Genomic DNA, 18,724 nt, shown 5'->3' on the forward strand with positions numbered 1-18,724 from the left:
TTCTTATAGAGGTCATGCTTTCTGAGTAACTGAGAAACTAGGTAAAATGAAATGTGAGGACAGAAAGCTTGAGTATAAGTGGATGAAAGCTAGAGACAAACATGACCAAACATTTATTTATTTATATTTTTATTTATACCCCGCCCTATCCCCAAAGGGCTCAGGACAGCTTACAATAGTAGGCGGCTTACAAAGGCAAAGATGGGATAGAGCTCATGTTTAGGTCTACTCAGTGGTGGTGATGGTCATCTAGCGATGGTCACCACTGCATGGGTATAAACCCATCCAAGTTAACGACAGGACAATAATTATTGGCCCATTATGCATGGAAGGCTTGCCTAGGACTCTTCTCTATGCAGTGGGCTCTCCTTGCATTTCTCTGTTTACAAGCTAGTGTAAACATGCTAGTTTTCCTCCTGGATGCACAGTTTTTCTGCACAGAACTCTCCTGGCCTAGTTCTCTTAACTCCACCCATCAAGGCACAGATCTTGAAGGCACTTATTCTTGTTGGCACAGATCTCATTACACTCGGTAGTCAAGATTGCTGGCTTAGTCTTTAAACTTCACTTTTATCGATATTACTGTTCCAAAAATAATCCCCATGCCAAATGAAACAGCAAAGCAATTTCCTGGACCACACTCTGCTAAAGAAGAGGACCATGCCTTAGAGCCAATATTCTCCACACATACACTCCCTCCTCCTCCTCTTCCTCTTCCTCTTCCTCCTCCTCCTCCTCCTGCTGCTGCTGCTGCTGCGGCTGCTGCTGCTGCTGTGGCAGCACAGAGAGACTTCTTATATGGGTAATGTTGATATCTCGATATAGCAATAGAATGCAAAGGTTGGTGTATTTTGGCTAAGCCCGTGTAAGTGAGCTTCTTTTCTTTCACTGGAAGGAACTAGCAACATGGAAGGAAGGGAGTAGGAAGGCTGGCTGTGGGCAGAGGGAAGATGTCCGGTACCACGTTGTGCTCACTGGCAAATCTGCCTGCTCTGGCAGTGAAGCAAAATTAAAATCATGCTATAAGTGGTCTTGCTTGCTATGGAAGGAATGAAAGGGGGCCTTCAAGAAATACGTCTGTACAAGAAGTCTTGCTGTGACAGACATTTGCCCCTACCACACAGCAAACATGTGCATAATCAGCCAGTGAGAGTTAAGCAAGATTTTTTTTTCAAAAGGGGACTCCCTGCTGGTTCTTTCAAGGCATCTGGATCTGCTTTTTAGCTTAACAATGCATTTAGCAGCTGTGATTTTATGGGGCACTGATAAATGCACTGGGGAATGAAGAGAAGAGTCCAGGTCCAGGCGGATGTGAGCAACCTTAGCTACGAAAGGACTCACAAACATGTCACAGCAAGCTCCAAGACTGAATCAGAATGCTCCAGGTCAAAAGCATCGGGAGATTGATTTTACAAACTCCTCCTCACCTGAGATAACTTAGCTGGATGGTTTGAAACGCATGCAAAGGTGGTGATGAAGTGATGACTATCACTAGGTGACCATCAGCATCACTGAGCAGGCCTAGACATGAGCTCTAGCTTATGCTTGGTCGTGTTCATCTCTAGGTTTCATATCCTTACACTGAAGCCTTCTGTCCTCACAGTTCATTTGTACCTAGTTTCTCAGCTACCCAGGGTGCACGACATCTATAAGAATGAAGAGGACGCTCAGGAGGAGTTGCGTCAGCCACTCAGGCCATGTTTGCATTACAGAAATCAACTGGTAAATGGCCATTCATTAGATACTGCCACTAAAGGCATATTGAAATGATTCTGCAATCATGATGGCAGTAATCCATTCAGTTACAGGGTGGACTTTCCAAATAGGCCCAATACCGTTACGGAGGTTACATTAACCTAATCATATGAGGTTATGGTCAAGCTATTACAGCGGGGGTTGCACAAGATTTGCCTACTGACATATATTACTCAATACCAGGTCAAACACATAAATACACATGAAGTTGCCTTATACCAAGTCAGACCATTCATCTAATAAGTTTAGTATTGTTTGATCTGACAGGCAGCAGATGGGGGGGGGACTCCCCCCTACAGTTTCCCAGCTCCACATGAATTTGGGGGAACAGGAGAATTTTTTAGTTAGGCAACTTGGGGTGGGGGGAGCGGATTATTTATTGCCATCTGCTTTTAACAGCTATTTAACAGTTTTGGCATTGAAGTATCATTGTTTTAACATTTGTATTGATATTTTATATATTTTAAAGGTCTTAATGATTGGTTGTGGTGGGTTTTCTGGGCTGTGTGGCTGTGGTCTGGTGGATCTTGTTCCTAAATTTTTGCTTGCATCTGTGGCTGGCACTTTCAGAGGTGTATCACGGAGTGAAGTCTGTTACACACTGTGTCCAGGCTTCTGTGTCTTAATTATTGTTATTATAATTTTATATTGTGACTCACCCTGAGCTCTGCGGGGATAGGGCGAGATGGAAATAAACTTTGGGGTTTGGATTTTAACCCTCCCCCCCCAAAAAAAGACTTCCAAAAATTTCAGTAAACAGCCAAATCAAGCCAAAGGCTTAGCAGCTGAATCCACTTTACTTTAAATTTCTGGATTTTTAAAATCTAAAATTTACCGAATTAAAAAATGGTGCTCACCCCCACTGGGCAGCCCAGTAGGCAACGTACTAACATAATCCCTAGTCTGTTGGAGGGCTCCTATCATCACTTAAAACCCAGACTCTGAGTAATTAATCTCCTGGCAAAGGTGATGAAAACCCAATACATGGCAACTCCCATTCCCCAATGTGGCTGCCCAGGTGGGAAGTCAACGAGATAACTCAGAACGTCAAGTGGTGACTTGCATATGTGAATGAGTATCACCACAGATCCAACCTCAGCGCTTTTGCATCGAACACAATACTTCTCAACGCAGCTGAAGAGGGAATGCTGATTAAGCAAATGAGGAGAAATCAAGCAAACTGTTGTGAAACAGCCTACAGTGTCTGTTATAAAAATGAACACGATTCTGGCAGGGCTCCCTTCTGTGAGAATTCATGTCAGTTATATAGATGCAGGTGCAGTGCAACAGGAAAAATTTTAAAAGAAGGTTTGAGTTGATATCCGGCCTTGGAGCATAGCCCAACTGTCTCTAACCTAAGCACAAACACATTGTCTTCCACCCGAACGGTTTTTTACTGCCAAATGAGAAGGAACAGCTGAATTGCTGCCAAACCCAGTTATTAATTAATCACTCCGGGTGAAGTATTGCAAAAGCAATTGAAAGCGCAAATGCTTTGAGACTTGTCCCGGTAGATATTGCAAGACGTTCAATGCTTCACAACAAAATTTGAATGCAGACTGGGTGGATGGTTGAGACTGGGTTTCAAAGCATGGCTGTATACATAGGATGCTTAAGCAAGCTCTGTTGCATTGACACTGATCAGCAAAGTCTCCTTCAACTTAAAGTTCAGTTTAAGAACTTAAGAGCCCTCTTGGATCAGATTAGTAGTCCATCTAGTCAAGCAACCTGCTTCACAAAGCAGCCAACCAATTGTCCTGGAGGGCCAATGAATAAAGCATAGAGGTCGAGGCCTTCCCCTGGTTCCAGAGGCGTACCAATGGGGTAAAGCACCTGGTGCACTGGTGCATCCTCCGCCCCTGCCCCGCCCAGGAACTCCCCCGCCCCGCCCCTGGAACGCCATCGCCACACCCTCACAGGGGTGCATGCCGTGTCCCCTTGGAGCTACGCCTCTGCCTGGGTCTGCCTCCTGGCACTGATATTCAGAAGTTTGCTGTCTTTGACCATGGAGTTGGTCTTTAGTCACCATGCCCTCTGATGGACCTCTATCTAAGAGGAATCCTTTGTGTGTTCACGAACCTATGGAATCAAATACGGAATATTACCTACCCTGCTTGCGACTACCAGATATATGAGGCCTTCAGCTGACCGAAGAAGAGCGACGGCTTCTTCATGGGAGAGACCGACCAAAGACTGACCGTTGATCATCAGGAGTTCGTCGCCCACTTTTAGTCTACCATCCCTAGGAAAGCAAAGGGGAAAAAAACCTACTTTATAGAATTTGTCGAAGCTATCTTGCTGCTGAGGGTGTTGCATACTTCACAGAAAGGCAGGGAGGATATTAGTGGCTCAAAGAGAAGCATGAAATTGAATGTGGCTAAAATAGTTTCACACAATGGTTACCCCCCCCCTCGCCGCCCCCCCTGGTCTGAAAAAGAATGAATAAAAGCCAGCGCTGTCTTTTAAGGGGAAATTCTGAAGCAGAACATGAAGAGATTCCATCTGCATTTTTGTTAATAATAAATAATCGAGTCACTCCACATTTGCTTAACACTTTTCTCAGGAGCATTCCAGAGCACTTTATAATCACTAACGATATCACTGGTTAAGTAGGTCAGCTTTAATATTAAATTTCCGTGGAGTGGTTAACTCATCCCCCTTGCTAGAGAGTAGTTAGCGCTGTGTGACCTCATTCCACTAACAGCACTGATTACCATATTCACCCTGACATGAAAGAACGTCTTGCCCACTACTTAGCTTCCTTGGGTCTCCATGCTTTATCTAGAAGACCAGTCCTTTCCTCAGAGCGCTGAATGTCTGACCTACTTTCTCAGAGAAGGAGCGCGGTCTCTCAATAAACTACCAGAAAGGGGTTGTCAGAAGACGTCATCAAAAGGAAATGTTCAAAGAATCCGCTGTTCCCTATGGAAACGGGGCACTTTGAAACAGGGCACAGGTTTTGCACTACCTTTCTCCCCTCCAGAAACCAGTGTGGTGAGGTGGTTACAGCGTTGGGTTAGGATCTGAGATAACCATGTTCAAATTGCCATTTTGCCATGGAAGCTCACTGAAGGAGCTTGGCTAAGTTACTCTCTCTCAGTCTGATATAACAGGATTGTTTTTATGAAGATAAAATAGAAGAGAGATGATATCAGTGGATTGGAAAGACCACTGCCGAGACCCTGAAAAACTGCTGACTGTCTGCATGCATAGACAGAGGCGTAGTTCTGGGGGGGAACACACCGGGGCGAGTGCCCCTGTGGGGGCATGGCGAGGGCGTTCCGGGGCAGGGGCTCTGGTCAATACTTGGATGAGAAACCACCAAGAATACCAAGGTTGCCAAGCAGAGGCAGGCAATGGCAAACCACCTCTCAAAAACTCACACCTTAAAAACATCATGGGGTCATCATAAGTTGGCTACAACTTGATGGTGCTTTCTACCACCAAAGTCCATTAAAGTCAGTAGGCCTAGAAGGATGTAGCTCTGCTGAGGATTAGTGCAGGCCTGGAGCACTGGATGATAGCCTCAAACTCGCCTCTAACTTTTGGTTGCTTTTGCATGTAAAAGGGGTGCAGATGGCCAGGGTTGGGGGAACGATCAGATTCGCACCACGTGACAACAGAAGAAACGGTACCTGTACGCAGAGCCTCCTTCTTCCACCCGTGCAATGATGATGGCGTGCGGAGAGCGCCTTGAGCCTCGACCGCCAGTGATCTGGATTCCCAGCCCGTCTGCCCCCTTCATCATGGTCATCTTCCATATCCGGCAGCCTTCTCGCTGGGAGGGGAATTTGCAGAGAGTTCTTGCATTTTTATTTAGACAACGCACACACACTTTCCACCCGCATCTGTTTTCCCATTCTGGTTGGGATCTAGCACACTGGGCCAGCGTGCAAAACTTGGGTTTTGCCTTGTTGGGTGTAGTAACACAGGTAAATGGCCTGTAGCAGGGGTCCCCCAGAGTGATACGTGCGGGTGCGTGGGACCCATCGCCACCTTTCCTGATCCCCACCAAATATTTTTGGAAAGTGAGTGAGGCCAAGAGAACTCCTGATTGGCGACTGGTGATCAGACAGAAGCCGCCAAGTCAGTGTCTCTTAGCTTGCTTAATACACATGCTTGCATGCGCAAACATATTTTTAAACAATACAGTCATTTAAAACGAGCATCCTGTTAAACAGCACTTGTGTCTGAAATTATGAAGGACTGCAATCAGAGATATGGATAACCTCACTCCCTGATATTTCATGGACAGCTCTGCCTCTTGCGACACTCATTTTGTGGCTGCGCCCACCAAATGAGTCCAATGGTTTCTCCTGGCTCAAAAAGGTTGGGGGGTCCCCAGGCTACAGACCTCTGCCTCACAACTGTCAGCAAGGGTGACCGGTGGACTTATGGTGCCCTGGGTCACGTTTAATGCATACAGATTTGTCAGCATAGGCATAATTTATGCATATCCTGAATATTTCAGAGCAAGCATGATTTACAACAGGGAAATGAATCTATTGAAGTTAATATCCAGGTTGTGTGGGAACTGCAATTACAGAAGTAAATATTTCAGTCCCGGTCCCAGTCGGTTTTGACTTGTCCTTGGAGATTTATGCAGCCAACTGGGAAGATATACCCCTTGACCTTGAAGCTATCGTGCATCTGGATAACCAATAGAAGAGGGCGATGAACATCCTCTGCCATCATTTGGGTGCCCCCTTTCAAGCTTCACAGCAAAGCTGAGACAGAACTAACACAAGCAGTTCAAATGCCAAAGCCAAACAGTCGCAAGACGGATCGCATTTGTGAATCCATGTTACAGCACCAGAGGAGGTGAGGAATGCTCTATACTGCACTGCATGAATTCACACACATGCATTGATGCAATTCTGCAGGTATATTGCAACACACTGTGAGAATGTTGCCCGAAACTTTTTTCCATGACCACCTATCCTTTTTGTTCACTTTGCAAATAATAAACAGTAGGACAGCCAATCAGGATACTTCCTTTGCTCACAGTATCCTCACAACAAACCTGAGAGTGGGGTTATGCCAAGACAGACCAGTTAAATGAACCTCTTGGTTGAGCAGGGATCTTAACCTACATTTTCCCAGCCTAAGTTTGAAGCTGCAGCTACCAGACTGCATGGACTCTTTGCTTCTGCTGCTAAAGGCAAACAATGTATACCTGTCTATTCTCACCTCCCAGGTATCAGAAATAATTCAGTGACCAAGTGCAAACGGAGATCAGATGAGGAAATCCACTTCTCTCGTGGTAAAGCGCTACAAAATGCAAGGCATAATTTTCTAAGCGTTTCACAAGTACTATCTCAGTCATGTCAGTAAGGTAGACAAGTATCAACAGCCACATATTGCAAATTGTTTGGGAAAGCCAAGGACTAGCATTTTGCATAGCTCTGCAAGGCAAATTCACTGACAAGATACAACTGGAACTGGACGTCTCCCAGTTCACATCACATTCTGTTGACCATTGGGCAACACACCCGCTCTGTAGCCTTAAGGAGGAGCAGCAGTGGCGTAGTGATTAAGAACAGGTGTACTCTAGCCTAGAGGAACCGGGTTTGATTCCCCGCTCTGCCGCTTGAGCTGTGGAAGCTTATCTGGGGAATTAAAATTAGCCTGTACACTCCAATGCACGCCAGCTGAGTGACCTTGGGCTAGTCACAGTTCTTCTGAGCTCTCTCAGCCCCACCTACCTCACAGAGTGTTTGTTGTGGGTGGAGGGGGGGAGGGATTGAGATTGTCAGCCCCTTTGAGTCTCCTTGCAGGTGAGAAAGGGGGGATATAAATCCAACTCGTCGTCTTCTTAATCAGAAAACAATTGGTTACCATGTATTGAGAAAATGCATATTTTGATTTCACCTAGGTTTAGGTATCCAATTCCTTTGCATTATTCTGTGTCATTTGTTTGGAACAGAGACCATGCAAAGAAGCTGCAGAGGAATTCAGCACCGTTTTTAGAAACTGCCTCACATTTTGGGGACGGGGGACCATTATAGGTAGCAGAGACTGTCCTGTGAAGTAAAGACCCTGTGGGAAATGAGAACTGGCCGCTTTCTGGCACATCATCCTGGTTAGCACTAGGCAGCTCTGAGTGGGCAGCAAGCCCCAAGCACTTAGCTGGGCGGCGTTTTAAGTGAAAGAGAGAAGCTTTGGCAATAATTGACAATAACAGTTTCTAGAAGAAGGGGTTATTCTTGCTCAGATGGAACTTAAAGGTGGAGGGGGAAAGCCCTTAATGGAGTCCCAGAGCACAGGGATTGCACCTGAAATATGGAGGTCTTTTACTTCTCTGGCCTCCATTACCGGATTGCACAAACTTTGTTACACAAAATAGAACCACAGAATGACAGCTTCATAGCTGAACTCCTGCAGTTGGACCATCCTCTCCACCAGTCCTTCTTTATCGAGGCTGAGAATGGGACAGAGGAAAAGAAGGCAACCCAGGTTGTGCCCACTGGAACAAGGCCACTGTATGATACTGCCTTCTACAGAAGAAGAAGAAGAAGAAGAAGAAGAAGAAGAAGAAGAAGAAGAAGAAGAAGAAGAAGAAGAAGAAGAAGAAGAAGAAGAAGAAGAAGAAGAAGAAGAAGAAGAAGAAGAAGAAGAAGAAGAGGAGGAGGAGGAGGAGGAGGAGGAGGAGGAGGAGGAGGAGGAGGAGAAGGAGAAGGAGAAGGAGAAGGAGAAGGAGAAGGAGAAGGAGATTTACACCCCCCCTTTTTCTCCTGTAAGGGGACTCAAAGGGGCTTACAAACTCCTTCCTCTCCTCTCCCCACAACAGACACCTTGTGAGGCAGGTGGGGCTGAGAGAATTCCAAAGGACTGTGACTGGCACAAGATCACCCAGCTGTAAATCTGGTTCACCAGATAAAACTCCACTGCTCATGAGGAGGAGTGGGGAATCAAACCTGGCTCTCCAGATCAGAGTCCACCTGCTCTTAACCACTACACTACATGTGCACGATAATAGTAACAGCCGAAGATATTTACCAGTAAACAACACAATAAAAATAGTTTATCCAATGCTAAACAGCCAGTAAACCAATACATGCAATATTATTACTATTTTAAGTTACTATTTTAAGTTACTATTAAACTTTACTTTTATTTTGGTTACTCTATACCTTCTTAGAGTTCCTCTCTCTATTTCTTGTGAGGGGATAAGCTAATCTGTTTCTTTGGATTGGGTTTTGTTGGTGTGCCCTTCCTTTTTGGGGGGATGACTTCAGATACACCGGGGAGGCACTGCCTCATACACAAGATCAGACTCTTTCAGCACACATACTTGATAGTTGAACATACTTGGATTATCAGCTGCAATCACCTACCGTGTTTCCCCGAATATAAGACAGTGTCTTATATTAATTTTCGCTCTCAAAGATGTGCTATGTCTTATTTTCAGGGGATGTCTTATTTTTCCTGTGTTCTGTTTGTCGGGCATGCTTCCAAACAAAAACTTTGCTATGTCTTACTTTCGGGGGATGCCTTATATTTTACATTTCAGCAAAACCTCTACTATGTCTTATTTTTCGGGGATGTCTTATATTAGGGGAAACAGGGTATGTGCTGAAAAACTGAACAGTTCACTTCTGGGTCAACAACTTTGAACACAGGAACACAGAAGAAAACACCTGTACCTTAAACCCAATTAAAATCCAGTGAAAATCAAACAACCTTTCCACACCTGCTAAAAACTCCTGAAGATTGTGCCTGCCTCACCTCTTCAGGTGGCCCATTCTACAAGATGGGAGCCACTATAGAAAAGAGCTGAGCTCTAGAAGACACCAATCAGACCACCTTAAGCAGGGGAACAACTAGAAATGGCAACCAGAAGTCCATTGTTGGCACCTGAAGATATATGGGGGAGAAGTGGTCCTTCAGGTTTTAAAGGTCACAACCTGGACTACCCTGACCTGCTGGCTAGAGGATCACAGATGCCGCCTCCACAGACCCGAGCCGGCACAGGAGAGAAGAGACCCTTGTGCCCACAAGAAGTGAGCTGCGGTGGAGGCCAGCAGGACCGGGAACAACCCGCTGCAGTTAGAAGACACCCAATGTTGGCCCAAGATGCAGCCGACCGAGATGGTCCCACCCACAACCAACCCATGCTGGAAGGCCCTGACACAGAGTTGTTCAAAAGTGCAAAGTCCTGCATATAAAGGAATTTCATCATGGGGCCCAGGAATGAAACTTCTGGGCGCAATACAGCAATTTTAAACACCATTTAAACACCTCAAGTTCAAGCAGTGAAAATATACATCAAAAGAGGAACATGGCTGCCCCGGAAAACTCCAGTTCTTATGTCTCCCTTCTTTATGTTTCCCCTCTAATGCAAGATAGGATGGCATCACATTGACTTTCAATACATTCGCTGAAGGGAATTCACTGAAGTGCAGAAGGGAAAGGAAAACTCAGACTATAATATCACACTTCTTAAAATTCACCATGGAATGAGAGAAGACAGAGCAGATGCAGAGATACTGTTTTCAACAGTAGCCACGTCTTTCCTATGACACATAATTCTGCCACGACTTTTCTACCATGGGGTAGCTTATTGGTATAGCATGTGTTTCTTTTTCCATAAAAAGTAGCAAGTTCAGTCACACACACACACACACACACACACTTAGTTGAGCCTCCCCTTTTGGGCTCAGGGCAGCTTACAACATAGTTTAAAACACAATAAATGTTACATATAAAGAAATATAGTTGAAATTTGAATTTAAAAGGAAAATACCATTTTATGAGCATATGTGACAAAAACAAGTGAAATGCGCAGAGAGTGCCAGAGATCTTATTTTCCATCTTGTTATATGTGAAAATGGGTTATCTGTTACGTAGTAAACCACAAAGGAGAATAAAAATCTGTTTATTTCATGGTGCTCCCAGGGGTTATTAATCAACATTAAAATATATCTGTTTTTCAGAATGCATCTACATCTTTAAGTGTTATACAACCGGAGAAAACTGCAGGTCATCTTCAACTGCGCTTGGCTCAAGGCACATTAAAATTCCTAGATTTCATAAACTCCAAATCCCTTCGTTAAGAAAACCAGAAGGGAAGTAAAATCACAGTCAATGCTAAAAACGTTTTGTTTTTAGAAGAAAACTCTCAAGTTGATTTGCGTGTGCAACTTAAAAGATTACAAGTATGAAATTCACAATTGGAATACGTTCAACACGTCAGGGACACCTTACCAAAAAAAGAACTTCCAATTGACTGAAACATAAAAAGCAGGAGTGCAACCAAAAAATGGGACAAGAAAGTAGTTGCAAAGTTCTAAACAGTTAAGAAGTGGATTTGTACTGGAGAGCCATGGATTTGCATTGGGCTAACCTGGGCCTCCCAGGTTAGGGCAAAGAAGGATGTGAATGAAGTAAATAAAATGAAATGTAATCATTTCATAGGATCCAGGGCTTAGTACTTAAGAGGCAAAATGGTGCAGTAATTCGGAGCAACCGACTCTAATCTGGTGAACAGCAGCGTTTTCCCCACTGCCAATATATCCTGGAATAAGGAAGTGAACCATTCCGGTTTGGGAATGAATTCCACATGGCTTCCGGGTCTAACTTGGGCCCACCCCATGAGATTTCCCTTGTCCCGCACCTTTCAAAAAACAATGAAATTGGGGGTTCTTTAAAAAAAAAACGCGCCAATCCTGCTCCCATGCAAACACTGCGGGAGACAGACCAGTTTATTTTTCCTGCCTCGTTGGCTGCAGCCAATCAGAACAGCAGAAAAATGGGACAGTTCGCGCGTGCGCGGCAACATCGGCGAGGAAAATGAAACAAAAACCGGAGGCTGTGCATAATCACCTGGAGTTCTTCCTCCCGGTCCGAACGCGCTGATGGGCTGCCATGCAGACAGAGGAACCAAGATGGAAACATCCCGGTATGTATGATCCCGGTTTTCCCCAGGGATATTTTGGCCATGGGGAAAACACCTGTGTTTGTTTCCCCACTCTTACACAGTTCTCTCAGAACTCTCTCAGCCTCATCTACCTCACAAGGTGTCTGTTGTGGGCAGGAGTAGGTGACTGTAAGCCACGTTGAGGCTGCTTAAAGGGTTAAGGAAAGCAGAGTGTAAAAACCAATTATGTTGGTAGTAGTAGTAGTAAGTAGTAGTAGTATTTAATTTCTATGCCACTCCCCACCTGAACCAGCTCTGGGTTTCAATCAGGACTCCAGTTCAGGGACAGAGAGAGGAGGCGAGTGAGAACCAGCGGACTTTTTAGTTTTTTTCAGTCTCAGTCCAGCTGGTGATGCTTCCAAAAGGGCGACTGCACACTTCAGGTGCTTGCGATAGCCTGATAAAATGTTTCCAAACCCTTGCCAAGGAAATTATGTCAGCTGCCAACCTGCAGTCAGACAGAGAGGGTTCCCTGGAGCTCATTCTGTTTGCGAGCAGCCATCGTCTGCAAGGCCTATTTTCCCTGCCTCCTGCGTTCGGCAGTTCTTTAATCATCCCGCACTCGCCAGGCTCCTGGTCCCGGCTCCCTGCCACTTACGCATGGAAAACAAATAAACTCCACTTGCTATTGTTGAGGAAGGTAATGGGAAAAACAGTGTGAAGTCAGCTCTCCAATAAAAGTCTGGAGAGCTCTCATTTGGAGAAGTGCAAAGCGATGAATCTCTGCTGCATAGATAGGTCGGAAGCTGGAGTCTTCACTGGTTGCCCACCTGTCCATGCAATTGGCAGTGCCGCCTACATGGGATGCCCTCGCTGTCAGTTCAAGGTTGACCTGGGAATAAGGTGGGCTAAAAGTAACTAATTTAGGGGTGTTCTGAACAAAATAGAGACCGCCTTACCCCATATGTCCCATCTCAATCCCTCCGTTCTGCGAAGCCGAATCTGCTGGTGGTTCCCTGCCCCTCTATGATGCGGCTGGCCTCCACCAGGGCCAGGGCTTTTATGGCCCTGGCCCCTGCCTGGTGGAACGCTCTTCCTCCAGCTGTTAGGGCCCTGCGGGACCTTGGAGAGTTCCGCAGGGCCTGCAAAACTCAGTTGTTCCACCAGGCTGGGGGGTGGGTGGTGGGGGGGAGAGCTGGCCGCTGAAATACCGCCCCTTCTTGATGCCCTCTGTACCATCTGTTTCTTTGACAACTTGCCAGTCCCCTCCCAGGGTTCAGACCGGATGCCATCCACCAAATTGTGGGTGGGCTGTATTGCTGCTATTGATTTTATTGGTTTTATGTATTTTAATGATGTTCTTTGATGTTTTGTTTTTTTGCTATTTACAGTTTTGTACACCGCTCTGAGCCCTTCAGGGGAGAGCGGTTTGTTAAGTCGAATGAATGAATGAATGAATGAATGAATGAATGAATGAATGAATGAATGAATGAAATATGCCACTCCAATAACCTCATGATAGCTGCACCCACCTTCTTAGTGCAACAGAAGCAAGGCATCAAGCATGAGCAAAATATCTGGAGTGATTGGCCTGGGCTTATGGTGATGCCATCTTCTGTGGTTTGCTGAAGGCAAGGGGTCATAGAATCAAGGGGTCAAACAGACACGGAAGCTGGCATGCAAAGTCCTGCTCAGGCCACTTGTGAAAGTCCACACTTGTGGACAAGATGGTCAGTTAAGGTGATAGGGAGAAGTCACAGGACAATTGAGGCAGGGGTTATTGCTCACTTGATGCATGCTACAAACGCTAATCCAGGAGATAGATATGTCTCCCAAGATGCCAACCCAAAAGGGAGGCTGTCCATTGCATCTCTGCATGAGTCCCTATTCAGGTCTCTGTCTAATTAACCAATTTTGCTGCATCTAATTCAACCCAGATTCTTGGAAATACACAATGACGAGATCATTCATATGAAACGACTACATTCCAAATTACAAGAATACTTTTTAAACACTAGAGTTTCTCACATATATGCTTTGTGATCCATCTTGCAAAGTTTCATGACAAAACATGAACAACAGAAACATCTTTCCCTCAGTCAGTGGACACAGCAGCACCCCTAGAAACAGTCTCTCTCGTAAATGTTAAAAACTCCTGCCCTGTGAAGGTTCTTATGCTGATATGAGATTGCCACAGCCTTTTCAGAATAACTGCCATATTATTTATGTAACATCCTATTCATGCGCTATTCATAAATAATGGTAACTTGTATTTACCTAGGGGTATCAAATAAGAGACTAAGGATTAGTCTTGTAATTCATTCATATAATACAGTAATGGCGAACCTTTTTGAGACTGAGTGCCCAAATTGCAACCCAAACCCCACTTATATATCGCAAAGTGCCAACCCCACAATTTAACCTGAATGCTGAGGTTTTAGTTTAGAAAACACCGGTTGGCTCCCTCTTCCTCCACCCCACCCGCTCGAGCAGGGGCCAGCCTGCTCTAGCCATCAAGTCCTGTGCACACCACTCTGTGCCTCTCTAGCATCTCTGCCTCCTCTGTGCCTCCCCCCCTCTGGCAGCAGCCACCCGGAGCACAGGCATCAGGCCTGCCAGCCGAGTCCTCCCTGCTCACCGCAGTGTGCGCACGTCGTGCTCAGTGGCCCAAGCCAGCCTAGATGTGTGTGTGTGTGGGGGTGATTTTTCACCCCCCACATGACGACCTTTGTGTGTGCGTGCCCACAGAGAGGGCTCCAAGTGCCACCTCTGGCACCCGTGCCACAGGTTCGCCATCACTGATGTAACAGCAGTACTCCCCCCGCTCCCGCCCAAGTCACAAGCATCTCCTTCAAGCTTCTTGCGTCCAGGAAGGTTCTGTGCACTGGGGGAAGACACCTCCATTTTCAAAATGGCTCCACAGGACCAAAGTACATTGACATAATAGTTTCCTACTCAGAATCTCCCTGGGCCTCCTAAACAGCAGCCAAGAAAGTACACTGGGACCAACAAGACTGGTTTTCTGCCCAGGCCATCCAAGTGACTGGTTAGGGCAAGGGCGTCCAACTCTGGCGCTTCAGATGTTCATAGACTACAATTCCCATAAAGCCCCTGCTGTCTGTGGAGCCTGCCCTGATAGAATTGTAGTCCCTCAGGCTACCTAATGCGCCAGAGTCAGGACACCCTGTAGTCAGAGACAAAACAGTGATTTTTTAAAAAAATGTGCCAATACCCCCAGCAACAGCGAAAGACAAACAAAAAACTCCCACCTGCAAGGACAATTCGCTTGCATTTAGGTCCAGAATCCCTCCATCCGAAAGCCGAGACCTGTACTGTCCAGCTGGAAAAGGAGAGTCTACTCTTGGAAGTGGGCTTTCCAGCTTTCTTTCCGTTTTGGAGGCCTCCGGGGGTATCCCGTCCACTTCCATGCGAGTGCAGGGTCCATTCTCGTGCTCGGTCTTGGGGCTCCCTTTGTGGCCCTTTGCCTCCTTGCCCCCAGAGGGCGTTCTGGTGATGACCCCAAACTTTCTGGTCCTTTTGCCATTTTGGGAGGCTTTCCCGCTGGGTTCGGAAGCGGGCCTGGCTTTGGTTTCACTGCTGTTGCTGTTGTTGCCGTTCGACGGAGGGAGGGGAGCCTTGCGCTTGATGCGACGCAACATGATCAAGTAGATGAAGCCGCCATTCCAGCACTGATCAGCAAGGTAGCTGCGAGGGAAAAAAGGAGGCATAAGTATTAAAAACTCTCCATTGTGGAAGGCTGGCAAGAGAGGCCCATCCTTGCGACCATCAGAAACCTGGAGCTTGGCCTGCCGGCTTGCAATTTGTCAACATTTCTGCTCCCAAAAGAACAGTCTAATTCTCCTCCCAAACTTCCTGTAGCTCTCTGCAGCCTGATTCCACATTAACAGCAGTGATACAAAGCACTGTTTGGGCTGCTGAAGCTAAAACAACACCCTAAATTTGAAAACAAAGCTTGGAGACCCGCTTCACTGGATGCATTTATTTCATATCAAGATGATCCAAGCTTTTGCTATAACAGTCTGTTTCTTTACACTTGGCAAGTGATTGACAGCCTTATAGTTCTACTTCAATTTGGATTTTTTTAAAAAACTCATTCAGTGCTGAAAAGGGAAGACAAATAATTGCACGCACAATTTGGCTATTAGGTCATCATAAGAACATAAGAACATAAGAACAAGCCAGCTGGATCAGACCAGAGTCCATCTAGTCCAGCTCTCTGCTACTCACAGTGGCCCACCAGGTGCCTTTGGGAGCTCACATGCAGGATGAAAGCAATGGCCTTCTGCTGCTGCTGCTGCTCCCGAGCACCTGGTCTGCTAAGGCATTTGCAATCTCAGGTCAAAGAGGATCAAGATTGGTAGCCATAAATCGACTTCTCCTCCATAAATCTGTCCAAGCCCTTTTTAAAGCTATCCAGGTTAGTGGCCATCACCACCTCCTGTGGCAGCATATTCCAAACACCAATCACCCGTTGCGTGAAGAAGTGTTTCCTTTTATTAGTCCTAATTCTTCCTCCCAGCATTTTCAATGTATGCCCCCTGGTTCTAGTATTGTGAGAAAGAGAGAAAAATTTCTCTCTGTCAACATTTTCTACCCCATGCATAATAGTATAGACTTCAATCATATCCCCCCTCAGACATCTCCTCTCCAAACTAAAGAGTCCCAAACGCTGCAGCCTCTCCTCATAAGGAAGGTGCTCCATCCAGACAGCTAGCAGGGGTATTACACCATGACGCTGTTACCTGCTTGGTTGCTCCCAGTTTCCCGCAATTATCCCTGTGCAGCACTCAAAAAGCAAAAAGAATATCCCCTCAACACTAACGGTGCCACTCTCTCTAGCTTTTGGGAGACTGAAATCTGCCACAATACTCATATGATCAGGTAGCCTAAATTGTAATGTTCTAAGACCTGGGCTGTGATGTCACAAAATGTTCATAAACATTGTGGGGGAATTAAACAAAAGGTTAGCCAATGTCAGCAACTGATTCCTTACTCACTGCACCACTCAAAGGAAAACAGTGAAGCACTTCCTTCCTCTAGCACACATTTTTAATATACTAACAGTTAAGGGAGTTATTTGTGAGTCAGTCTCTCATTCCACTCTCACTCACTCTTTACCTTTAAAATCCTAAACAGCCTTGGGTTGTCCTATTTGCAGGACTCTCCCAGTATGGATGCTGCAATTAGCGAGTAACAATCTACTGGTGGTCCCTGGCAAGGACGTAGGTAAGGGGGGGCGGTTTCCCAGTTTCACCCCCCCCCCCATTACATGTCCAAAGTTCTGCCTCCCCGTTTGTATTTTTTTTGTATTTTTAGTGTTTTTTCAGTTTTTGACCAGTAGGGGGTGCAACTTTTAGGCTTGCAGCACCAACGTTTCAGGGATATTTCAGGAGACTCTCCTGATGATGTCACCCAGGTTTGGTGAGGTTTGGTTCAGGGAATCAAAAGTTATGGACTCCCAAAGGGGGTGCCCCATCCCCCATTGTTTCCAATGGGGGCTAATAAAAGATGGTGGCTACACCTTTGAGGGTCCATAACTTTGGACCCCCTGGACCAAACTTTACCAAACCTGGGTAGTATCATCAGGAGAGTCTCCTAAAGATACCCTGAAAGTTTGGTGCTGCTAGCTTAACAATTGCACCCCTGACAGCAGGCACCCTCCAAATGTCCCCAGATTCTGGGCATGGATTTAAAGGGAGAATCTGAGGCCCCCAGTTTAAACATTGAAAGTGATGCTGTTTCAGGGTGGGGGATAATCCACCCCAAAACAGCATCACTTTCAATGTTGTTTTAACCGGGGACCCCAGATTCTCCCTTTAAGGAGGATTTAAAAGGAGAATCTGGGCTCCCTAGTTTAAACACCATTGAAAGTGATGCTGTTTGGGGATGGATTCCAGCATCACATCAGCTGCCCATGGGGGAGGGGGACTCAGATTCTGTACTGGGCTCCATTTTCCCTAGCTATGCCTCTGCCCGGAGGGGAGGGCAGAAGGGGCTGCCGGCAAGGAGCCTGCTGGTGGGGGGGGGGGCAGGCGAGGCAGTGGAGTCTGCCATCCCCGGCCTTGGAGAGCTGCTTTTATGAACACTGAGGCTGGGGGCGAGGCTGGGGGGGCAGGGCCCCACCCCCTGAACCCACCCCATAAAAAAATCTATACCTACGTCACTGGTCCCTGGCCCAAAAGATGACCAGCTGGCCTTGACCAGGACCAGGGCTTTTTTGGCCCTGGCCCCAACTTGGCACATGGTTGAGGCAGCTACAGTTTCCATCCTTCAACGGGTCTCCCACTCCATTACCCCTGCTTTTTTCTGGGGTTTTGATTTCAGCCCCTACTAAATGTTTCGTGGTTTAGGATTTTGCTATATTTAAGATGAATAGGCTGGCAGCCATCTGAGATTTTAACTGTAATGTAATTTATGTTTCTCCCCGCCCCCCTTCTGCCCCCCCCACAAAAAACCCCCCCAGGAAAAATACATGCAAAATAAATCTGGAGGTTATCTTACATTAAAATAAAGCATTTCAAATGCCAAGAGACAGCATTTTATCAGAGTTTTCTTTAGTGTTTCCTCCAATGTCCAGTTTTTCCACGAGGAAAAATTAAACAGAAATACCAAGTTGGGCGGGGGAGGGGGGGACGCTAAAAGACAATTTCATCCCCAAATTTTTCCACAGGGCTTCACCTGCATATGATTTTGAACTGCGCTCAGGGCAGCCAGGAAATTGTACCTGGAAACGAAAGTAGGGATGATTTCCTGTTCTCCTGCATCTTACCCTATTCAACCTAAACTCCCCAGTTTGAGCCACGGGGCACTAGGTGCTGTACAGCTAGAGTTCAGTGGTTGCTGCCTTGCTGAATCCCAAGGCTGAACAAAATGCAAATAAAAGCTGGATCCAATAAAGTCTATGTTCCTTTCTGGCAGTCAGAAAGCCAAAAAAAAAAAGGATCCCAAACTCCACTTCTGGCAGCTCGCAAAGCGTCTGAAACCAGCCAAGCCTTTCTCTGGATATGGCCTCAGAGTATCCGCAGGGGTTCTGTATTTTATTTTCAGTGTTTAAAATCCAAATACCATAAGGATTTCAGCTATATTGGA

At 46.1% G+C, this 18,724-nt stretch overlaps 1 protein-coding gene across 6 annotated transcripts in view; it reads right to left on the reverse strand.

Annotated features, from left to right (window-relative positions):
• PDZD2 (PDZ domain containing 2) overlaps positions 1–18,724 on the reverse strand; it is a 309,977-nt gene that overhangs the window by 71,901 nt on the left and 219,352 nt on the right. For all 6 annotated transcript variants that reach the window (XM_048503183.1, XM_048503184.1, XM_048503180.1 and 3 more), the window contains 3 exons: positions 14,884–15,319; positions 5,391–5,533; positions 3,865–3,997 (listed from right to left, as the gene is read on the reverse strand). In XM_048503183.1, coding sequence (XP_048359140.1) covers positions 3,865–3,997; positions 5,391–5,533; positions 14,884–15,319 — 712 coding nt within the window. The remainder of the gene's footprint in view (positions 1–3,864; positions 3,998–5,390; positions 5,534–14,883; positions 15,320–18,724) is intronic.

Source organism: Sphaerodactylus townsendi, linkage group LG07, assembly GCF_021028975.2.
Source record: "Sphaerodactylus townsendi isolate TG3544 linkage group LG07, MPM_Stown_v2.3, whole genome shotgun sequence".
In the NCBI taxonomy this organism is placed as follows: Eukaryota; Metazoa; Chordata; class Lepidosauria; order Squamata; family Sphaerodactylidae; genus Sphaerodactylus; species Sphaerodactylus townsendi.